This window comes from Hemiscyllium ocellatum, chromosome 26 (assembly GCF_020745735.1).
Source record: "Hemiscyllium ocellatum isolate sHemOce1 chromosome 26, sHemOce1.pat.X.cur, whole genome shotgun sequence".
NCBI classification, from domain to species: Eukaryota; Metazoa; Chordata; class Chondrichthyes; order Orectolobiformes; family Hemiscylliidae; genus Hemiscyllium; species Hemiscyllium ocellatum.
In genome coordinates, this window is record NC_083426.1 from 38024100 (window position 1) to 38046025 (window position 21926).

At 41.2% G+C, this 21926-nt stretch overlaps 1 protein-coding gene across 1 annotated transcript in view; it reads right to left on the reverse strand.

Annotated features, from left to right (window-relative positions):
- Positions 1-21926, reverse strand: part of ppfia4 (PTPRF interacting protein alpha 4) — a 670948-nt gene that overhangs the window by 190284 nt on the left and 458738 nt on the right. Inside the window, exon 2 of the mRNA XM_060845158.1 lies at positions 8736-8837. Coding sequence (XP_060701141.1) covers positions 8736-8837 — 102 coding nt within the window. The remainder of the gene's footprint in view (positions 1-8735; positions 8838-21926) is intronic.

The following is a 21926-nucleotide window of genomic DNA, read 5'->3' on the forward strand; positions in this document are numbered from 1 at the left end:
ACAGGCAAATAAGCAGATTAAACCGTCTTGCATTTGGTTTCCCTCTCTTAATTCTAGTCACACTTTGAATTCAATGTCTGACTTCAAATGAATACCTCTAGCATATAGCAGATTCATCTACCTTTTAATAAAGTAAAATATATGGTGGTGAACCAAATTATAAATGAACTGGAGTGAGGAAAATTTAGTTTGTTTGGGACTATAAAAGAATAGTAATGTAATTGAATTAGAAGTCATTGTTGATAAGAGATGATGGAAGTACAAGAGAAGAAGCTGAATTAACCACTAACTGAAGAGGAGTTAAAGGGAGAAATTGATGAATTGAAATGGATGAAAATTGAGATGGGATTAACAGAGTCACGCTGCAATACACAAGTGTTCTAATACAGAACAGAATACCAGGATGGACAATTTTTCTATTGGCTGAATTTTACAGCTCTCCCGCAACCCTTAGCCACATCTTCAGCAAAGAGGAGCAAGAGAGCACCTAGAATGTAATGGATAGCTGGCCAATCGTCTTTTCACACACCCCAATTTCACTCCTGCTACATTGTAGACAGGCTGCAAACCTGGCAGACTGCTAGTGTGATATAAATAATTAATGCAGCAGAGCTTGTGAACAAGAAATTTGTTCCAAATACAGTGTTGCCCATGCATAACAGCATGCCAGGCAAACTGGTGGGACAGCGGGCAGGTTGTTTTTGAACTAGGCTGATTAAAAGTGGGAAAGGGTTGCTTTAATAAATCAAAGCCTTTGCTTAAAAAAACAACTAGCCATCTTGTAAGAAGGATGAATATAATGACTGAAGATGGCCATTCCATTGACGAACTGGATGATAAGAAATTTAGTGCTGGAAGCTTAAAGCGGCAATTGGAATAAGTAGTGGAGAATAGCCAGCTGAACAAAAAGTATAATTAAAGGTGGGGAATGAAATGAAATTTTATGCAAATACATTTGAAGATTATAAAAGGGAAAGGAAAGATCATTTAGCTACTGAGGTCGAAGAAATTGACAATGTTCAAAACAGAGCTATTTTCCGCTAAATATGATCCTTTGCACAAGGACAAAAACAAAAACAAACTGTTGTTCCCTTAGACCATAAGACATAAGAACAGAAATTAGGCCATTCAGCGCAGAGACTGCTCTGCCATTCAATCGTGGCTCATACGTTTCTCAACCCCACTCTCCCATTTTCTCCCCATAGCCCTTGATCCTCAAGAACCTATCTATCTCCATCTTAAATACACTCAATGATTTGGCCTCCACAGCCTTCTGTGGCAATGAATTCCATAGATTCCCCACTCTCTGGCTGAAGAAGTTTCTTCTTATCTCCGTTCTAAAAGGTGTTCCCTTTACTCTAAGGCTGTGCCCTTGGATCCTTGTCTCTCCTATAGTGGAAACATCTTCCCAACATCTACTCTATCCAGGCCATTCAGTATTCTGTGTATTTCAATTAGATTCCCCGCCCACCACCCCTGCCAATCCTTCTAAACTCCATTGAGTATAGACGCAGAGTCCTCAAACATTCCTTGTATGTTAAGCTTTTCATTCCTGGGACCATTCTTGTAAACCTCTACTGAACACGCTCGAGGCCAGTACATCCTCCCTGAGATATTGGGCCCAAAACTGTACACAATACTCCAAATGTGGTCTGACCAGAGTTTTATAAAGCCTCATAAGTATATCCCTGCTTTTGAATTCAAGTCCTTTCAATGCCAACTTGCAAGTTTATCTTGAGAGAATCCTGGACTAGAAATCCCAAGTCTCTTTGCACTCTAAACTTCCGAATTTTTCCCCATTTAGAAAACAGTCCACGCCTCTAGTCTTATGAAAATACATGACTTCTCACTTTCCACGTTGTACACCATCTGCCACATCTTTGCCCACTCTCTTCATCTGTCCAAATCTGTCTGCAGCCTCCCCACCTCCTCAATGCTATCTGTCTCTCTATCTATCTTTGTATCATCTGCAAACATAATCATCATGCCCTCAGTTCCTTCATCCAGATCATTAATGTATAATGTATAAAGTGAAAAATTGTGGTCCCAAACTGAGCCTTGCAGAACACCGCTTGTCACTGGCTGCCATCCTGAGCAGGACTCTTTCATCCCCATGCTCTGCTTTCTGCAAGGCAGACAAATTTCGATCATTGCTAGCACCTTGCCTCTAACTTTTCCTTCATGATAATGAGGTATTTATTTGTAGGTAATAGTTGGAAAGTTTATACATTTATATAAAAAGTGTTTTATAAGTTCTACGTGCAGTAAATCCCAGCAAGATGGAAAGGGAGAAAATGGAGACATTACTTCAAAGAGAGTGCCAAAATTAGAGAGACAGAATGGGGAAAACCCCAACAAGTCAATTAGTTTTTCTTCAGTAATTCTCCGTTTTCACCATTTTAATCATTTTTTTGTGACTTTGTGCTGAAATTGCTTGCTTATTTACACATACAGAGGATCCTCATTTATCCGAACGAGATGGATGGGCACTATTTCGTTCAGATAATCAATTATTCGGTTAATCGATTAAATGCCTTTCCTCTGGGGCTCAGAGTTCTTTTAAGTCTGCTCCATGTTCAGGAGACGAAGCACACCACGCGCGAGCCGCGAGCTCCAACTAACTCCCCCACCCCCCTCTCCCGTCCCCATCCAACACTGTCCCCGTTCGCTTGTACAGCTCCCAACCCTGTCAACCCCCACCCCCTCTCCAGGGCAGCCACAAGTCTGCTGCTGCTGCTGCCACAGAGTCATAGAGATGTAGAGCATAGAAGCAGGCTCTTCAGTCTAACTCATCCATGCCGAACAGATATCACAACCCAATCTAGTCCCACCTGCCAGCACCCGGCCCATATCCCTAAAAACCCTTCCTTTTCATATACCCGTCCAAATGCCTTTTAAATGTTGCAATTGTACCACCCTCCACCACTTCCTCATTCCATACATGTACCACCCTCTGTGTGAAAATGTTGCCCCATAGGTCTCTTATATCTTTCCCCTCACACCCTAAACCTTTGCCCTCTAGTTCTGAACTCCCCCACCCCAGGGAAAAGACTGTCTATTTATCCTATCCAAGCCCCTCATGATTTTATGAACCTTTATAAGGTCACCCCCTCAGCCTCCGACGCTCCAGGGAAAACAGCCCCAGGCTATTCAGCCTCTCCCTATAGCTCAAACTCTCCAACCCTGGCAACATCATTGTAAATTTTTACTGAACCCTTTCAAGTTTCACAACATCTTTCTGATAAGAAGGAGACCAAAACTGTGGACAATATTCCAACAGTAGCCTAACTAATGACCTGTACAGTCTCAACATGACCTCCCAACTACTGTACTCAATACTCTGACCAATAAAGGAAAGCATACCAAATGCATTCTTCACTATTCTATCTACCTGCAAATCTACTTTCAAGGAACTATGAACCTGCACACCAAGGTCCCTAGGACCTTAGCATTAAGTATATAAGTCCTGCTAAGATTTGCTTTCCCAAAATGCAGCATCTCGCATTTATCTAAATTAAACTCCACCTGCCACTTCTCAGCCCATTGGCCCATCTGATCAAGATCCCGTTGTAATCTGAGGTCACCTTCTTCGCTGTCCACTACACCTCCAATTTTGGTGTCATCTGCAAACTTACTGAGTACATCTCTTATGCTCACATCCAAATCATTTATATAAGTGATGAAAAGTAGTGGACCCAGCACCGATCCTTGTGGCACTCCACTGGTCACAGGCCTTCAGTCTGAAAAACAACCCTCCACCATCACACTCTATATTCTACCTTTGAACCAGTTCTGTATCCAAATGGCAAATTTTCCCTGTATTCCGTGGGTCTAACCTTGCTCATCAGTCTCCCATGGGGAACCTTGTCGAAGGCCACATAGATCACATCTACCGCTCTATTCTCATCTTTGTTACTTCTTCAAAAAACTCAATCCAGTTTGTGAAACATGATTTCCCATGCATAAAGCCATGTTGACTATCCCTAATCCGTCCTTGCCTTTCCAAATACATGTACATCCTGTCCCTCAGGATTCCCTCCAACAACTTGCCCACCACTGACGTCAGGCTCACTGGTCTATAGTTCCCTGGCTTGTCCTTACCATCCTTCTTAAACAGTGGCACCACTTTAGCCAATCTCCAATCTTCCAGCACCTCTCCTGTGACTATCGATGATACAAATATCTCAATAAGAGGCCAAGCAATCACTTCCCTAGCTTTCCACAGAGTTCTGGGGTACACCTGATCAGGTCATGTGGATTTATCCACTTTTATACATTTCAAGACATCCAGCACTTCCTCCTCTGTAATATGGACATTTTTCAAGATTCACCAACTATTTCCCTGCATTCTACATCTTCCATGTTTTTTTTACAGCAAATACTGATGCAAAATACTTGTTTAGTATCTGTCCCATCTCCTGGTGCTCCACAAAGGCCGCCCTGCTGATCTTTGAGGGGTCATTTTCTATCCCTAATTACGCTTTTGTCCTTAATGTATTTGTAAAAACCCTTTGGATTCTCCTTAACTCTATTTGCCAAAGCTACCTCATGTCCCCTAGGGTAAGTCTCTAAATAGCGTGCGCACACACACAAAAGTTTTCACTGCAATGTTTTGACAAGTTTTGCTATTACCCTGTACAGAACAACATTGAAGAGATTATCTGGAGAAGGGGAGATCAGTGTACACCCCTCTGTAGAACTCCAAGGAGAGAGAGAGAGAGAGAGAGAGAGAGAGAGAGAGAGAGAGAGAGAGACAGAGAGAGAGAGAGAGAGAAGGACGTCAGTCATTTGGAGACGGTGCCTGTTTAATCATTATAAACAAAAGACGCGATCACTGTTGGAAACACGTCTTTGATGCAATGTTTCTATCGGGGCCTCGAGATCTCCTTTGAATAATCCAATATTCGGATAATTGGTATTCAGATAATTGAGGTTCCTCTGTACTTTGTTTTTTTAACTTGTGATCAGTGGGATCACCCTTACGTCTTACCAGTCTCACTGCAGAGGATTGCATTACAGCCTCCAGGTTTATAGCCTAGTGTGATAATCAGGGATGCTGCACTGTATGAAGTGCCTGTTTTCAGGTGAGAAGTTAATCTAAGACCCTGGTACAGGTAAAGGAACATACGGCACTGTAACTTTGAGGATCGGGGTGGTTCTCTTTGGTTGGTTCTAGCCAACATTTTATTCCTTGACCAACGTTGACATAACACATTATTTGTTTTTAAAAAATGCTTTATAGAGAATTTGCTGTGCTCAATTTAGCGATTGCATTTCCCGACACCAGAGAGGGTTCAGAAGACAGAAACCAGGATGTTGCCAGGTGTGGAAGATTTGAGTTATAAAGAAAGGCTGGATAGGTTGAGACTTTTTTATCTGGTGTGTAGGAGGTTGCGAAGCAACCTGATAGAAATTTATAAAATAATGAGGTATATAGATAGAGTTAATGGTAATTTCCTTTTCCCTACGATGGAGATTTCAAGGCTAAGGAACACATGTTTAAGGTGAGGGGGGGAGAGATTTAAAAAAGATAAAAGGGGCGACTTTCTTTTTACACAGAGGGTGGTTTGTGTATGGAATGACCTTCCTGAGGAAGTGGTGAATATGAGTACAATTACGACATTTAATAGACATTTAGAATAAGAAAGGTTTGGACTAATATGGATTAGGAGCAAGCAGGTGGGAATGGTTGGACGGAAGGGTTTGTTTCCATGCTGTATGACTCTCCGACTCTATAACAGCAGTGATCACAATTCGAAAGTATTCCATTTAATTGTGCTTCACAACCAATGGAAGTTGTTAGGTTGCGAAAGGCACTATATAAAAGTAAACCTTTCTATCCAGTGATATTCTACACTACTTAATAGGTCTCTGTTTATCAATTAAGCAAGTTGCACATTGTTTGATCTGTTGGCCTCTTTTCTGTGCTTTTTGCTCTTCTACTTCACAAAAGATTTTCATTGCTTTTCAGGTTTAGAATGAGTTTTAAATTTTAAGTATGAACATTTTGTTTCTTTTTAAAATAAATTACTGAAACTTCTATTTATTTCCAGCATTTCTGTTTTTGCATTGGAATTTAAGCAGTTACACTCAACTAGGCGAAAGTGAGTGCTGCAGATGCTGGAGATCAGAGTCAAGAGAGTGGTGCTGGAAAAGCATAGCAGGCCAAGCAGCATCCGAGGAGCGGGGAAATCGATGTTTCGGGCAAAAATCCTTCATCAGGGCTTTGCTGCATGGCTTTTGCTCGAAGTGTCAATTTTTCTGCTCCTTGGATGCTGCCTGGCCTGCTGTGCCTTTCCAGCACCACACCCTTGAATTTAAGCAGTTACAGTTTGCTCTTTAGTTTTTGAACAGAGCAGAAATGATTCACTGCTGAGTAATCCACCCAAGGTAGAAAAAAAAAGAAAAGATAAAGAGCTTCAGAAATACAGAATACGTTCAAATTCATATCCTAGGCCAGGAAAAAAGAAATTGCAAATGAATGCAGAAGCTGATTTTAAACTAACAGATTTTTAAAAACTGGAGAAATAAATGAGAGGAATAAAATGGACAATGGCACAGGTTAAAGATTTTTAACAGTACATTAGAGCCAGCTTAAATGTGCTTCTATCAAAAACACAGCTATTGTGTGGTATAAAACTTGTATCTATGGAGGAACAAACAGTTACTCTTTGATCTTCAAAGTCATCATCATTCCTGCAGTACTGGTGATCGAGAAGAGAAGTGTCTGTCAACAAGCAGCAGGGTTAGAATTTTCCCTGAAAGTATCTCAGTAGTTAGCTTTGCAAGGTCACCTGACATTTTTTTCAATTTAACTGCCAGGATGAGATCACGACTTAACACAACTTTTCCAAAGCTTTCATCAAGAGTTGGCCATAGAACAGCACATTAATATGTCATTTATCCCAAATAATTTCAATTACATTTCTGTCATTGCACAAATTCACTGTCTCGTGTGGTAAGCAATGGTTCTGAAAGGATTAATGCTGAAAATTGTATTAAACTCCACCCAATCTAATGATCTCATTAGTTCGTGGGTTGGCAAAGACAGACCAACCCATCTTCGTAACAATACCCATCTTACTAATGTAGCTTGCATCATGAAACAAAATACATCTTGTTTAAGACAGGAGCCTCTTTTTGTTAAACTAACTAATGATTTTTCTTTCTCATTCCAGACCAAGTAACTTATGTATACCCAGTCAGAAACTGAGAGCACTTGCAGCCACTTACCCTAACACTTGCTAGCAGTGTTTGGTATCACACGTTCATATGACATGGTAGGTAGTGGTGCAGATACAATTCAATTTAGGCATACTGAATAAATTCCAGCAAACTGTAAGAAATTTCTAGTCATAGCTTTCAGAGTGACTCTTGCAAACAATTAAACAGCAGACAAACTCTTGGCAAGATTTTGCCATCGCAGAAATAGCACCAGACCCGGTTAGAGAAGAGCAGAAGCAAGTGCAAGCTAGAATCCTCATTACAACTGGCAGCTACAGACTTTTTGTCAAAGGGTGACAAAAAACCATAGGGCCTGATTATGGATCAACTGCAGAGTGTGAAAGGACATTGGAGGGTTTGTGAGTTTGGTTAAAATCACTGCTGGGCCGGGGAGAACATTAGAAATGAAGTGCAGTAAGTGGGTGAAACAGAAATAAGAGCTCACAGCTCAGAACAAGTGTTGTTGTCACTGTGGGTGGCTATGCAAGTAACTTAAAGCAAGGGATACAGCTTCAGAAACATCTCAAAGCCAAAATTAAAGTGATATCAGGGCAATTTAGAAGCCTAGGCATACACAGTCCAAAAGAAGAAAAAAAAGTAAGGAGACTAGTGAGGGAACAATATGAGTGGGAGGTCGATTCTTGAAGCTTGGTAAAGATGGGAAGAATTTATTGAGATTGAAGAAACTGGAATTCATTTGGAAAGCTGTTAAAATAAATGAGAATTTTAAATAAAAGGGTCTGGCAAGGTACATTCTTAGACATGTTGCAGAAAGTGTGAATTATTTGAGGAAATATGTTAATTAAATGGGATTCATCTTCAAAGTTTCAAATAGAGGATTTGTTTGTAGGTCAAGTAAAAAGAAAGGAATTGCTTATTAAGTCTTGAAAGGCAGACAATTGTCCCATTGGCCTGTGAAGAGTCAATGGGGGGTGGGAACGATGTTGAGTGCAGGTAGTATTGACATTAGTTGCGATAAGCCTCCCTCTTAAGACAAGTAACCAATCGACTCAACCATCAGGAATAATTACTTGGAGAAACAGGACTCACAGATCTTTACCACACCTTGAAAGAGCATCATCAGCAAGACAGGGGTGGAACGTTTAGACAGAAAAGCTATACCTCCCTACAGAGCTGCAAAGCACCAACTCAATACATCACCCATCACATGCCTGACCTCAGTTATTCTGTGAAGTACTGAATGCCATTCATAAACTTGCATTCTGGGAGCAAATGAAAATCAATACGAAATGGATTTACTACTCAACCCTTAAAGATTAAGGTCAAACCACAGAAAGTAGAGAAATTCCTTAGTACATGCAAAATAAATACATTCACAGCCATGCAGCCACGAGCAGTCACATACACATTAACAAATTAAGGTGAACTGTTCTCATGTACTTTTCTGAATGCAGACTTTTGGAAACTGCTGCCGATGTCCTTCTCAGCTGAATCTTGAAACAGGGCCTCCTCAACTCAGCCTGCAAAATGGAATTGATTGGTCTACTTACTCTAGTATTGTTCCTCTCTGCTTTCAGTTCAGAGATCTCCTCCTCTTTCTCCAAAAGTTGTTCCCTGCAGGCATTCAACTCCTTTGTTAGTGCAGCAAACTCCTGTAAAAGGAACAAAAATTTTCCACGTATTTAGTAATAATTCAATATAATACATGAGTTCAAATAAACTTAATGCAATTGACAATACATCTTGAAGTTAGCAATTACCTGTTCCAGGTGAAACATGGTGCTGTTTTGTCAAAAATCAAAATACTAATACACTTGGCAGGTGAAAACTAAACTGGGGTCATCTAGCTTCTGTTTCCAGAGTACAGAATTCAATTCACATTATTAATATGGGGACAACATAATAATGGCCAAGAGATGATAATCTGGGAGGAGAGTAAGAGTGTACCATTGCAGATGACTACATGTATTCATGCAGCCACATGAAAGCAGGGCAAAAATTTAAAAAAAGTTCATCCAAAACTATATAAGGACAATTTTAAACAAAAAGATTAGCCACTTTCATTTGTGTTTATGGTTTTTATTAAAAGGACTTTGTGAATTTGGACTGCAACTTCAAAATTATATTTTTTGCAAGTCAGAGCTGAAATAGTGTTAAATTATATTTTACAATTATATTATACAGTTCAATACTGCAGGGTAGGTCTAGAAAACAAACTTTATTATTAGGTTGGGCAGGAAGGAGAAAAAGAAGAAGAAATTGGATTCAGAATTGAAAGAGCAAAAAAAGTATATATTTTTAAGGCTTTTGAAAGCCATTGGGAGGTTAAAAAGCTGAAGGGATACATGGACAGTGTTGAGAAGAGGGCAGGCACTGTAACATTAAAAGAAAAGCACAGATACTTATTCAATTGTGCAGATTGAGAGAGGAGTTGATCATTGCCAGAACAGTGAAGTAGACAAATCAGAACTGTAGAGACCAGAGATATGGCAACATGCTTAGAATAATCTTGATACTCGTTTGAATGCATACAGGGAATCAGTGGTAGCCAGCTATAATAGCATTAGATGATTTTCAATAGAAAGTGACATTATGAGTTACAATTTAGTGAGATGGATATGGGGAAACTGACTTTTAAAGCATTTTAAATTTAAGCCTCAAGGTAAAATTATGCTGCAGTGAGGAAGCAGGAAAGGCAGGGACATGTGATGTTTCCAAGGCAATCTTAATGATGGTGATAATTGGAAAGAAACTCTCATCAGAAACAGGTCACACACCAAGGATCGAAACCAATGAAGGGATCATGAAATTAAACATTTGCTCTTTTTCATCTCTCCACTACTGCCACTTGGTTTGCTGAGAATTTCTACCACTTGCTGTTTGAATTTCAGATTTCCAACATGTAGCTTTTCCTATTTTGTGTTGTATTTTTCTATTTCAGTGTTTGATTGGACAAATCCACCATTTTGGTGCTGAGCTATGTAGAGTGAGACACACGCAGGCCTAGACTTTTTTCATCTCTGCTCAGTCTCTGTTTGGGTCAAGATCAAGGGCAAAAATGTTGGAATAAATATTTCCCGGTTTAGAGGAGTGAGATATATAGAAATAGAGCACTGGCAAAGCCATGGAAGAATGAATCGGATTTGGAGCTTGTTATTACATGTTATAATGTGCAAGTGCGGATGTCATTGGGGCTACCATGATGTCTTCAGCTTTGGAAGATTTTTGACATTTGCTCTGAGGCCACACACGAAAAATGCTTATGGAGATCAGAATGGAGAAATCACAATTTCCTCAAACAGTAAAGCATCATCAAAAGAAAAAAGTTTGCTAGCAGAAATTATTTGAACTGCTGAAACGGCACTTTTTTACATAAGTTGGGATCAAACCTTCAAAGTAAAATCACCATTGTCAAGAGAAAAGGTGACAAAACTAGGTGGTACAAAAGAAAATCAACTCACAAAAAAATGCATATTAAATAGAAATGTGAAAGTCAAGCCAACAACATGACACCTGTGAGGGAACATTGTTTCATCAAGTATTTTGGGCGATGGTCTGGACAGACATCTCTCAGATGAAGAGTGCATTAACTTCGAAATGGAGCAGACAGAAAAAAAGCTGAGGAGCATCACAAATCTAGAAGGCAGTTGCCAGAACCAATAAACTTAAGATTAAATTGAATATCAAAAAATTAGGAAATATACATACAATAAAATTGCACCAATCTTGTAGGGAGCCAATAATGCCAAGCCCCATGAGAAACATGTCTGCAAAATGAGTTGAACAACTATCTTTTCAGCACTCTTAATTTCTTTTTTATTGTGACACAGTCACGACCATCAGGAACTGAAGGATTTAAGACAATTCAGTTTCCAGAATGTGAAGAGTGGCCCTGGCAACAGTCTCCAAGAACATTGATCTCATTCTGTACAGTTATTGTTGTATAAGCTGGAGAGTACAATAAATAGTTCTAGGCCAGCTTCAGATCTGAGAACTCCATTTAGAACAGAGCTATGAGTGAGGTGACAAAGTTTCAACAAACTGTCACAGTTGCCTTGGTTTTGGTTGGACTATGCTGAAGGAACAGAAGCACACAAAGCCACTGTATTGGAAACTTTAAAATCTCAGTTCTGGTGTTCCAGTGCTCAGCTGGTGAAGGAATTTCACAGAGAGACGAGTCAAAAGAAACCACAGGATTATGTCACCCAAGGCATACTGGTTTCACAATTGGAATTCAGATATATTACCCATGTAAAGCATTTCATTGCATACTATTTCATTAAACATGCCCATCAGTAATGGTGAAACAACAATTCAGAGAAATATTCTTCCTCAACAAGAAATGTTTTGCAAACAACTCCAGAAAAGCACCACAGGGGTAAATAAATGGCAATGACTAAAAGACGATTTATATCTCTGACTGTAGAATATTCGGAAGTGTAGACAAAGACAGTTATGAGATCATTCATTGAAAAAGGAGGACTCAGAGACCCGTAGCAAAACAACAGAAGGCTATCATTTTCTTTACCTTTGTTATTCCAACCAGTAATCAACCCACACTGTGCCAAACTAGTGGCATGAACAGATAGGCTCCCTTCAGTGAAGGACTTGAGTGAACCAGTCTGACCTTGATAACAAAGTAACTAGGATCTATTCTTCAGGAATTAACTGACAAGTTACTAAATTTATGAAATTCAATGGCACAATCCATCAGTGTACAACTTGAACCCATTATCTTACCACAACATAAGATGTAGAAGCATAACAAGGCCATTTGACCCATTAAATCTCCTCTAGCATTCGATCATGGCTGATATGTTTCTCAACCCCATTCTCTTTCCTTCTTCCCATAATTCTTGATTCCCTTAATTATGAAGAACTTATCTACATCTTACAGACACGTAATGAATTGACCTCCATAGCTTTCTGCGGCAAAGAGTTCCACAGATTCAACATCCTCTGGCTGAAGAAATTCCTCCTCATCTCAGTTTTAAAGGGTTGTTCCTTCACTTTGAGGCCATGCCCTCAGGTCCTAGTCTCTCTTACTACGAAAATGTCTTCTCTATATCCACTCTATCCAGGCCTCTCAATACTCTCTAAGATATCCCACTGCAACTTTCTGGACTCCAAGTCAGAAACCAGAGTCCTCAACCACTCTTCATATGACAAGCCCTTCATCTCCAGGATCCTTCTTGTAAACCTTCCATGAAATTCCTCAAAGGCCAGCGAATCCTTCCTTAGATATAGGGCACAAAACTGCTCACAATATTCCAAAAACACTTTGACCAGAGCCACATACCACCTCAACAGGACATCCCTCCTCTTGTACTCTAGCCCTCTTGAAATGCATGCTAACATTGCATTCGATTTTTAATTGTCAACAGTACCAGCACGTAAATAATGATGCGGAGGTGCCAGTGCTGGACAAAGTCAAAAGTGACACGACACCCAGTTATAGTTCAACAGGGTTATCTGAAATCACAATTCGGAGTGCTGCTCCTTTGTCAGGTAAAAGCAGCTGGGAGGTTATGAAGCTGAAGAGATAGAAGGACGGTGTATGAGAACAGGGCAGGCACTCTAACAAAAAAAACAGATGCCTATTCAATCGTGGATAAGTGAGAGAGGAGTTAATCACTTCACCTGACAAAGGAGTAGCGCCCTGAAAGCTTGTGATTTCAAATAAACTTGTTAGACTATAGCCTGGTATTGTGAGAGTTCTGACTTTGCATGTTAACTGTAAGAGAATCCTGAACTAGAACACCTAAGTCTCTTTGTGCTTCAGATTTCTAAAACCCTTCCCCATGTAAAAAATAGGCTCTGCCACTATTCTTCCAACCAAAGTGTGTTACCTCTGACTTTCCCACATTGTATTCCATCTGCCACTTCTATGCCCACTCTCTTAGCCTGTCCTGGCCTTCTGTAGTCTCCCTGTTTCCTCAACAGTACCCGAAACCTCCACCTATTTTGTGCCATCTGCAAACTTAGCAACAATGCTCTCAGTTTATTCGTCCAGATCGTTAATGTATAATGTGAATAGCTGTGATCCCAACATGGATCGCTATGGAACTCTACCTCTAACCAGCTGACATCCTGAAAAAGACCCCTTTATTTCCCATACACTGCCTTCTGCCAATCTTTTATCCATGCCAATACCTTGCCTCTAATACCATGGGCTCTTATTCTATTTAGCAATCTCCTGTGTGGCACCTTGTCAAAGGCCTCAGTGGAAATCCAAATTCATCACATTCACTGTCACTCCCTTGTCTAACTTGCTCCTTACCTCCACAAAGAATTACAGACTTGTCAGGGATAATCTCTTCTTGATGAAGCCGTACTGACTCACTCCGATTTTACCCTGCACTTCCAAGTACTCAGCAATTTCATCGTTAATAGAGGATCATGGTCAATGATCATGGTCAGGCTAACTGTCAATAATTTCCCATTTTCTGTCTCCCTTCTTCTTAAACATGAGTGACTTTCCAGTCCTCCGGCACCCTCCTCGACTCCAACGATTCCTGAAAGGTCACCATCAATACCACTACATTCTCCTCAGCTATCTCCTTCAGAACCCCTGGGGGTTGTCCACCCTGTCTGGGTTATTAATCAAAATTCAGACTTTTCAGTTTCCCCAGCACCTTCTCCTTAGTGATGGCCACTACACTCACCACGACTCCCTGATACTCAGGAAGTTCTGGTATGCTGCTGGTGTCTTCCACCGTGAAGATCGATGTAGCGTACTGAGTCCATTCCTCTGCCATTTCTTTGTTCCCCATTACTACTTCTCCAGCCTCATTTTTCAGCAGTCCAATGTCCACTCTTGCCTCTCTGTTACCTTTCATATGTCTAAAAATACTCCCACAATCTTCTTTTATATTATTATGTGGCTTATGCCACATTTCATCTTCTGTTCCATTATTGCTTTTTAAATTGTCCTCTGCTGTTTTTTAAAGACTTCTCAGTCCTTTGGCTTACCACTAATCTTCATCACACCATGTTTTTGCTTTTGCTTAATGCTGTCCCTGATTTCGCTTGTCAGCTACAGTTGCCACATCCTCCCCTTAGTACGTTTCTTCTTTCTTTGGATGGAACTGTTTGCCAAACATTGCAGGCAGAATAGAATAATTGATAAGGCAATAGACAATAGGTGCACGAGTAGGCCATCCTGCCCTTTGAACCTGCACCACCATTCAATGTGAACATGGCTGATCATCCTTAATCAGTATCCTATTCCTGCCTTATCTCCATAACCCTTGATTCCACTATCTTTGAGAGCTCTATCCAACTCTTTCTTAAATGAATCCAGAGACTGGGCCTCCACTGCCTTCTGGGGCAGAGCATTCCACACAGCCACCACTCTCTGGGTGAAGAAGTTTCTCCTCATCTCTGTCCTAAGTGGTCGACCCCGTATTTTTAAGCTGTGTCCTCTGGTTTGGCACTCACCATCAGCGGAAACATGTTTCCTGCCTCCAGAGTGTCCAATCCTTTAATAATCAGATATATCTCAATCATATCCCCTCTCAGTCTTCTAAACTCAAGGGTATACAAGCCAAGTCGCTCCAGTCTTTCAGCATAGGGTAGTCCTGCCATTCCAGGAATTGACCTCGTGAACCTACGCTGCACTCCCTCAATAGCCAGAATGTCTTTCCTCAAATTTGGAGACCAGAACTGCACACAGTACTCCAGGTGTGGTCTCACCAGGGCCCTGTACAGCTGCAGAAGAACCTCTTTGCTTCTATACTCAATCCCTCTTGTTATGAAGGCCAGCATGCTATTAGCTTCTTCACTATCTGCTGTACCTGCATGCTTACTTCATTGATTGGTGTACAAGAACACCCAGATCTCTCTGTACTGCCCCTTTACCTAAATTGATTCCATTTAGGTAGTAATCTGCCTTCCTGTTCTTACCACCAAAGTGGATAACCATACATTTATCCACATTAAACTGCATCTGCCAGCATCTGACCACTCACCTAACTTGTCCAGGTCACCCTATAATCTCCTAACTTCCTCATCACATTTCACCCTGCAAATTTGCTAATGTTGTTACTAATATCATCTTCTATATCATTAACATAAGTTGTAAAAAGCTGCGGTCCCAGCACTGATCCCTGCGGTACCCCACTGGTCACTGCCTGCCATTCTGAAATGGAGCCGTTTATCACTACTCTTTGTTTCCTATCAGCCAACCAACTTTCAATCCAAGTTAGTACTTTGCCCCCCAAAACCATGCGCCCTAATTTTGCTCACTAACCTCCTAAGTGGGACTTTATCAAGAGCTTTCTCAAAGTCCAGGTACACTACATCTACTGGATCCCCCTCAAACATCTTCAGAATTACATCCTCAAAAAATTCCAGAAGATTAGTCAAGCATGATTTCCCCTTTATAAATCCATGCTGACTCTGACCTATCCTGTTACTACTATCCAGATGTGTTGTAATTTCATCCTTTATAATAGACTCCAGCATCTTTCCCACCACTGAGGTCAGACTAACTGGTCTATAATTTCCTGCTTCCTCTCTCCCACCTTTCTTAAAAAGTGGTATAACATTAGCCACCCTCCAATCCGCAGGAACTGATCCCAAATCTATTGAACTCTGGAAAATAATCACCAACGCATCCACGATTTCTCGAGCCACCTCCTTCAGTACCCTGGGATGTAGACCATCAGGCCCCGGGGACTTATCAACATTCAGACCTAACAGTCTCTCCAACACCAATTCCTGGCAAATATATATTTCCTTCAGTTCAGATCCTTCAGCCACTGTTACTAAGGGAGATTGCTTGTGTCTTCCCCAGTGAACACAGATCTGAAGTACAATTCAATTCTTTTGCAATTTCTTTGTTCCCCATAATATATTCCCCTGTTTCTGTCTTCAAGGGCCCAATTTTAGTCTTAACCTTTTTTTTGCTTAAGACTAAAAAAAAAGCAAGGAAATAGTAGAACAGCAAATGAGCTGATAACATGAAATTAAGCGATCCACAAATGGCAGAAAGTCTAACTATGGAATAAACGTTAAATATGTGTTATTAACTATGTGGTTTGTTTATAATTGCAAATCAAAGCCTTGAAACGGAGATGAGATTTTTCAAAATCATTGCTGAAGTATTTTTATTTTCACGAGTAAGACTGTGTAATAAATTATATTGGTGCTTATCCAATTAAATACCTTCAAATACCTCATGGTGATATGACTGAACTCTCTTGAATGGTAGTTCTGAAAGAGATTGCTTCAAAATGCAGGTTGGAGTTAAGGAAGTTTGCATGATAGCCCCTTAATATTTACAATTTACTAGCAGTATTCATTTCCCTCACAGATCAAATGTCTCACCTCATATCAGTGTTAAATACTATCTGGATGGAAAGCCCTTTAACTTTAGTTGCCTCCCTGCCAAAGCCAAGCTGACCACCACAGATATACATGATCCACTGTATGTGAATCCAGAGTTGTTGTCACTGTACACCAGATTGGCTTAGTCACTCTTAATCTCTTCAATTTAGCATATGGCATTCTCTGCCTCTCCACAAAAATCATAACAATGCAGACCTGATCAGCCAAATATGTGGCACACTAATGCGGGGAAACGTGAATACCGTGAACACTTCCCATACCTTGCCAATTGCCTCTCTCAAACCTTTGGCGAGAGGTTCCAATACCACTCAGCTGTGACAGCTTACAAACCATAGCAGTTAGCTTTTGACAATAAATACCTTGACTGCTAATGTTCAGAGCAGTTGCCGACACCACATTCCAGTACTACAATGTGATGTGGACTGCACATCAGTGAGACAGAAGAGTACTCATGAACTCATTTCAGCTATGTTTCCACCACATCCATATTTAAACAGGAGGATCATTGAACAACTACTTGTGTAGCATGAAATCTGAACAGCTTAACGTGCAGCTTAAAAATCTTTAATTCTATGGCATCAAGTCACTGCAGACAGAAGGGAAATTAAGGATAAACATGAATGATATACACAATAGTAGGTTAAAGGCAGCGCCGATACAGTCATCGATATACAGTCATCGTGCTCCCACGAGGAGGTTGAACAGTTCATCAACTTTACCAACACCTTCCATCCCGACCTCAAATTCACCTGGACTGTCTCAGACTCCTCCCTCCCCTTCCTAGACCTTTCCACTTCTATCTCGGGCGACCGACTCAACACAGACATCTACTATAAACCGACTGACTCCTACAGCTACCTGGACTACACCTCCTCCCACACTGCACCCTGTAAAAACTCCATCCCATATTCCCAATTCCTTCGTCTCCGCCGCATCTGCTCCCAGGAGGACCAGTTCCAATACCGTACAGCCCAGATGGCCTCCTTCTTCAAGGACGCAGATTCCCCCCAGACGTGATCGACGATGCCCTCCACCGCATCTCCTCCACTTCCCGCTCCTCCGCCCTTGAGCCCCGCCCCTCCAACCGCCACCAAGACAGTACCCCACTGGTTCTCACCTACCACCCCACCAACCTCCGTATACAGCGTATCATCCGCCGTCATTTCCGCCAACTCCAAACGGACCCCACCACCAGGGATATATTTCCCTCCCCTCCCCTATCAACGTTCCGCAAAGGTCACTCCCTTCGTGACTCCCTCGTCAGGTCCACACCCCCAACCAACCCAACCTCCACTCCCGGCACCTTCCCCTGCAACCGCAGGAAATGCAAAACTTGCGCCCACACCTCCTCCCTTACTTCTCTCCAAGGCCCCAAGGGATCCTTCCATATCCGCCACAAATTCACCTGCACCATTCCTGATGAAGGGCTCTGGCCCGAAACGTCGAATTTCCTGTTCCTTGGATGCTGCCTGACCTGCTGTGCTTTAACCAGCAACACATTTTCAGCTCTGATATACACAATACACAAGTGAGGGGAGCTGAGCAATTCTTGGGTATGCCTCCCATCCCTCCACCAAAGATAAACTTCATTTCTAGTGAGAGTCCATTCAACTGCTCCAACTGCCCTCACTGTGGTCACCTGTTAGTGGAGGTCCAACAGATATGTTCAGTTTCCTTCCTCAGTGCCCTCTTGCTGCTTGAGGTTCCATTCTGTCCTTCCTGAAACAAGTTCCACATGCATTCAGGCAAAACCCCCACAAAATCAATGTTGATCGAACCGATGGAAGATAGCTACTTCACTTGCCAGGCCCTGTTTCCCCATCTCTGAAATGATGAGTCTCATAAGGTTGCTCCTGAATCACCCCGACTCTCTCCTTGAAGTGTTGTGGAATCGTTATTATCAACTAGGATGTTCTCGTTATCAATTATGCAAAATGGTGACTCATCAATCAAGTTGCATTGTGCTTCCAGTTGCAACTTGTTATCAATAAGACAGACTGATGGCAGACCATCAAGAAAAGGAACTGAATCCTTTGTTCCCTTGTCCCTTGTTCCCAATGACTAGAGAGTCAAAAACTAGCTTATTCAGTTTCATGAAGATCCACTGCAGAAGCACACAATCCTGAGCAGATGTTATCATCAATTCACAATTAATTAATTGTGGTCAGTAAACTCTTACCAAATCCCCATTCAAAAGATGCATCATCATATAAATATGCAATACAGCATTCTTAATTATGTGTAAGATTTTGTTTTAGCCTTTTGGCACAATCATCTCACAAATAATTTACCAGAGAAACAATAAAGAAAAATAGCTCTCTTTTCTCCTTTCCCTGGTATGAAGTCAATCATCAACTTATTTGGTATTGAACTCAATCTACAGCAATAAAATCAATTTAAGCAGAATAAAGCAGAGTTTCAAGTGTGCCTCCAAATCTCCCAAACTTTCAGTCAATGTTATGAGCATACAGATTATCTGAACATGTAAAATGCAGCTGCTGGGACATGAGCTTTGTGAATGTGCTCAACCACAGTCTGATGAAGTGCTCTGCTTGAGCAGAAGAGGTGGAACTCCAGCAGGACAATATAAAGAAATATAGCTGGGCTTGATTGAACAAGTGAAAGCAAGGAACTTGCATTTTCAATTACATAATTTCAACTGAACCTTATAATTCTGTGCTGCTCAAGAATGAATAAAATAGAGATGCTTTGGTTACTACTGTCTCCAGAACACACAAGTGTATACGTTTTACTCAATAACAGTTCCATTTAACAACTCAGTCTGCACTGATGTCTTTTTTTTTGTGAGATCGAGAGTGTGGTGCTGGAAAAGCACAGCAGGTCAGGCAACATCCGAGGAGTAGGAGAATAGACATTTCAGGCAAGAGCCCTTCATCAGGAATGAGGCTTGTGGGCTGGGGGTGCTGAGAGATAGATGGGAGGGAGGTGAGGGTTGGGGGGGGGGGGGGGGGGGGGGGAAATAGGTAGCTGAGAGTGTGATAGGTCTAAGAATGATCTAACCAAGGTTTTATACAACTTTAAGATTACCTCAGGCTTTTCAAGGTCATTCCCATGGAACTGAAGCGCAATGTTTCATTTCTTATCTTTCAGTTAACCTGCATTGCAGTGACGGCGATAGAGCTACTCCTACATTCATCTACTTTCTCTACCACTATGAAAACTCTCATTATCCCATTACAATATGGCCTCCATATCTTTCCTAACAAAATGCAATATCTCACATTTGGATAACATTCGAATAATTTCCCAATTACAAATCCATTCAGCAAATTTATTTATGGCTTCTTATATGTTGCCACATTCTTTCTTTATATGAGCTGTGTCCTCCATTTGGGTTGTGCACACATTAAGAAATTGTACTTTTGAATCTTAAATCCATTACTAGAAATAAGGTTGGATGGCCTCAATCTAATTTGATGAATGCCCATTTAAACAGAAAAAAACTGAAGTCTCAATTAATTTCCTGCAACACAGAACAACAGAACACACATTACTGTGAAGCATGAAGTGAAAATAGAGTTGGAGGTTTTCTATTTTTGAGCCTTTCAATGGCAGTGGAAATCACATTATTAACAGGAACATCCCTGACTGGGTGGCCACAATATTATTTCTAAACACTGACTTCAGTGACAATATTTTCAGCTCGGCTTAGCAACCTGAAAGGAGAACACAGCAGCATCTCTCAAACACAGCACTGTGAAGCTCGAGTGACAGGCGCAAGCTCAGCTTTCTCAACAACCATCTTTCCATCAGCTGCCTTCAAGTTCAAAGAAATTTAACAGCAACCATAATGTCACTGACAACACAACAACCGGATATAAACTGTTCCCATGTCACAAAAGCTGCAGCCATACAGAGAAGATGAGGTTTATTTTGTTACAGTATTTTTGTACAACCTTTGACGAAACATTTGACCCCACAAATAACCAACCTACGTGAATGATGGAGGGTGAATCATAGAATCCCAACAGTGTGGAAGCAGGCCATTCAGCCCATCTGTCCATGCGGACCCTCCGAAAAACATCTCACCCAGACCTCCCGCCAACTCTATCCCTGTAATCATGCATTTGCTATATTAATCCACCTAACCTGCAATGTTTTGGACTGTGGGAGGAAACTGGAGCATCAGGAAGAAACCCACACAGACACAGGAAGAATGTGCAAACTCCACACAGACAGTTACCCAAGGCTGGAATCAAACCGAGGTCCCTGCAACTGTGAGACAGCAGTGCTAATCACTGAGCCACCGTGCCAAGAAGGACTGCACATTCCATTGAAACACAGGCTGGCAGATTGCATATTACCTTAGTGACTTTCATTTAGATGTGAACAGATCAGAAATAGGCTATTTGGCTCTTTGTAACTGCTTGGCCATTTAATAAGATCACACCTGATCTAACCATGAACAGAACTCCAATTTCCTGGTGTCCCCAATCTCTTTGAGTCTGCTGTTAGTCAAGAATACATCTACCTCTGCTGTAAAGATCTTAAATGACCCTGCCTCCACTACTCCGAGATGGTAAATATTCCTCAAACTCTCAACCTTTTGAGAGTGAGCATTTTTCCTAAACATCACCTCAAATTGAAGACCCCTTATATTTAAACTATTTCCCCTCATTCTAGTCTCTCCTCTTAGAGAGGAGTTTCGTGATTCAATAAAATCACTTTTCTTTCTTCTATCTTAAATAAATACAGGCCCAACATTTCCACATAAGATAATACTCTCATCTCAGGAATCAGTACAGAGAACCTTCTCTGAACTGCTTCTAATGCAATTATACCATCTTAAATAAGACGACACAAATTGTATACACCATACTCGAGATGTGGTCTCACTATTGTCTTGTACAACTGTGGTAAAATATGCCTTTGATATTCAGTTCCACCTGCAGCCACATCTCTGTAATGGATATCAGATCATAATACTTATTTATATTTCCAAATCTGAATGGTGAGTACTCGCAGTTGGTGTTGTTCTTCCCATGTGTCTGCTATACCTGTCCTTCTAAATGGAAGTGGTTGTGGGTTTGGAAGGTGCTGTCTGAGTATCTTTGGTAAATTTCTGTACTGTAGATGATAGACACTCCTGCTACTGAGTGTCAGTGGTGGAGTGGATTCTTATGGATGTAGTGTCAACCAAGCATCTGCTTTTTCCTGGATGTTGTTAAGCTTCTTCAGTGTGATTGGAGTCATTCTTATAAGGCAAGTGGGGAGTTTCCCATCACACATGTGCCCTGGAGATGGCAGATGGGCTCTGGGGAGTCAGGAGGTGAGTTACTCACCACAGGACTCCTAGTATCTGACCTGCTCTTGTAGCCAGGGTTTATATGGCAAATCTAGTTGAGTTTCTGTTCAGTGGTAATCCCAAG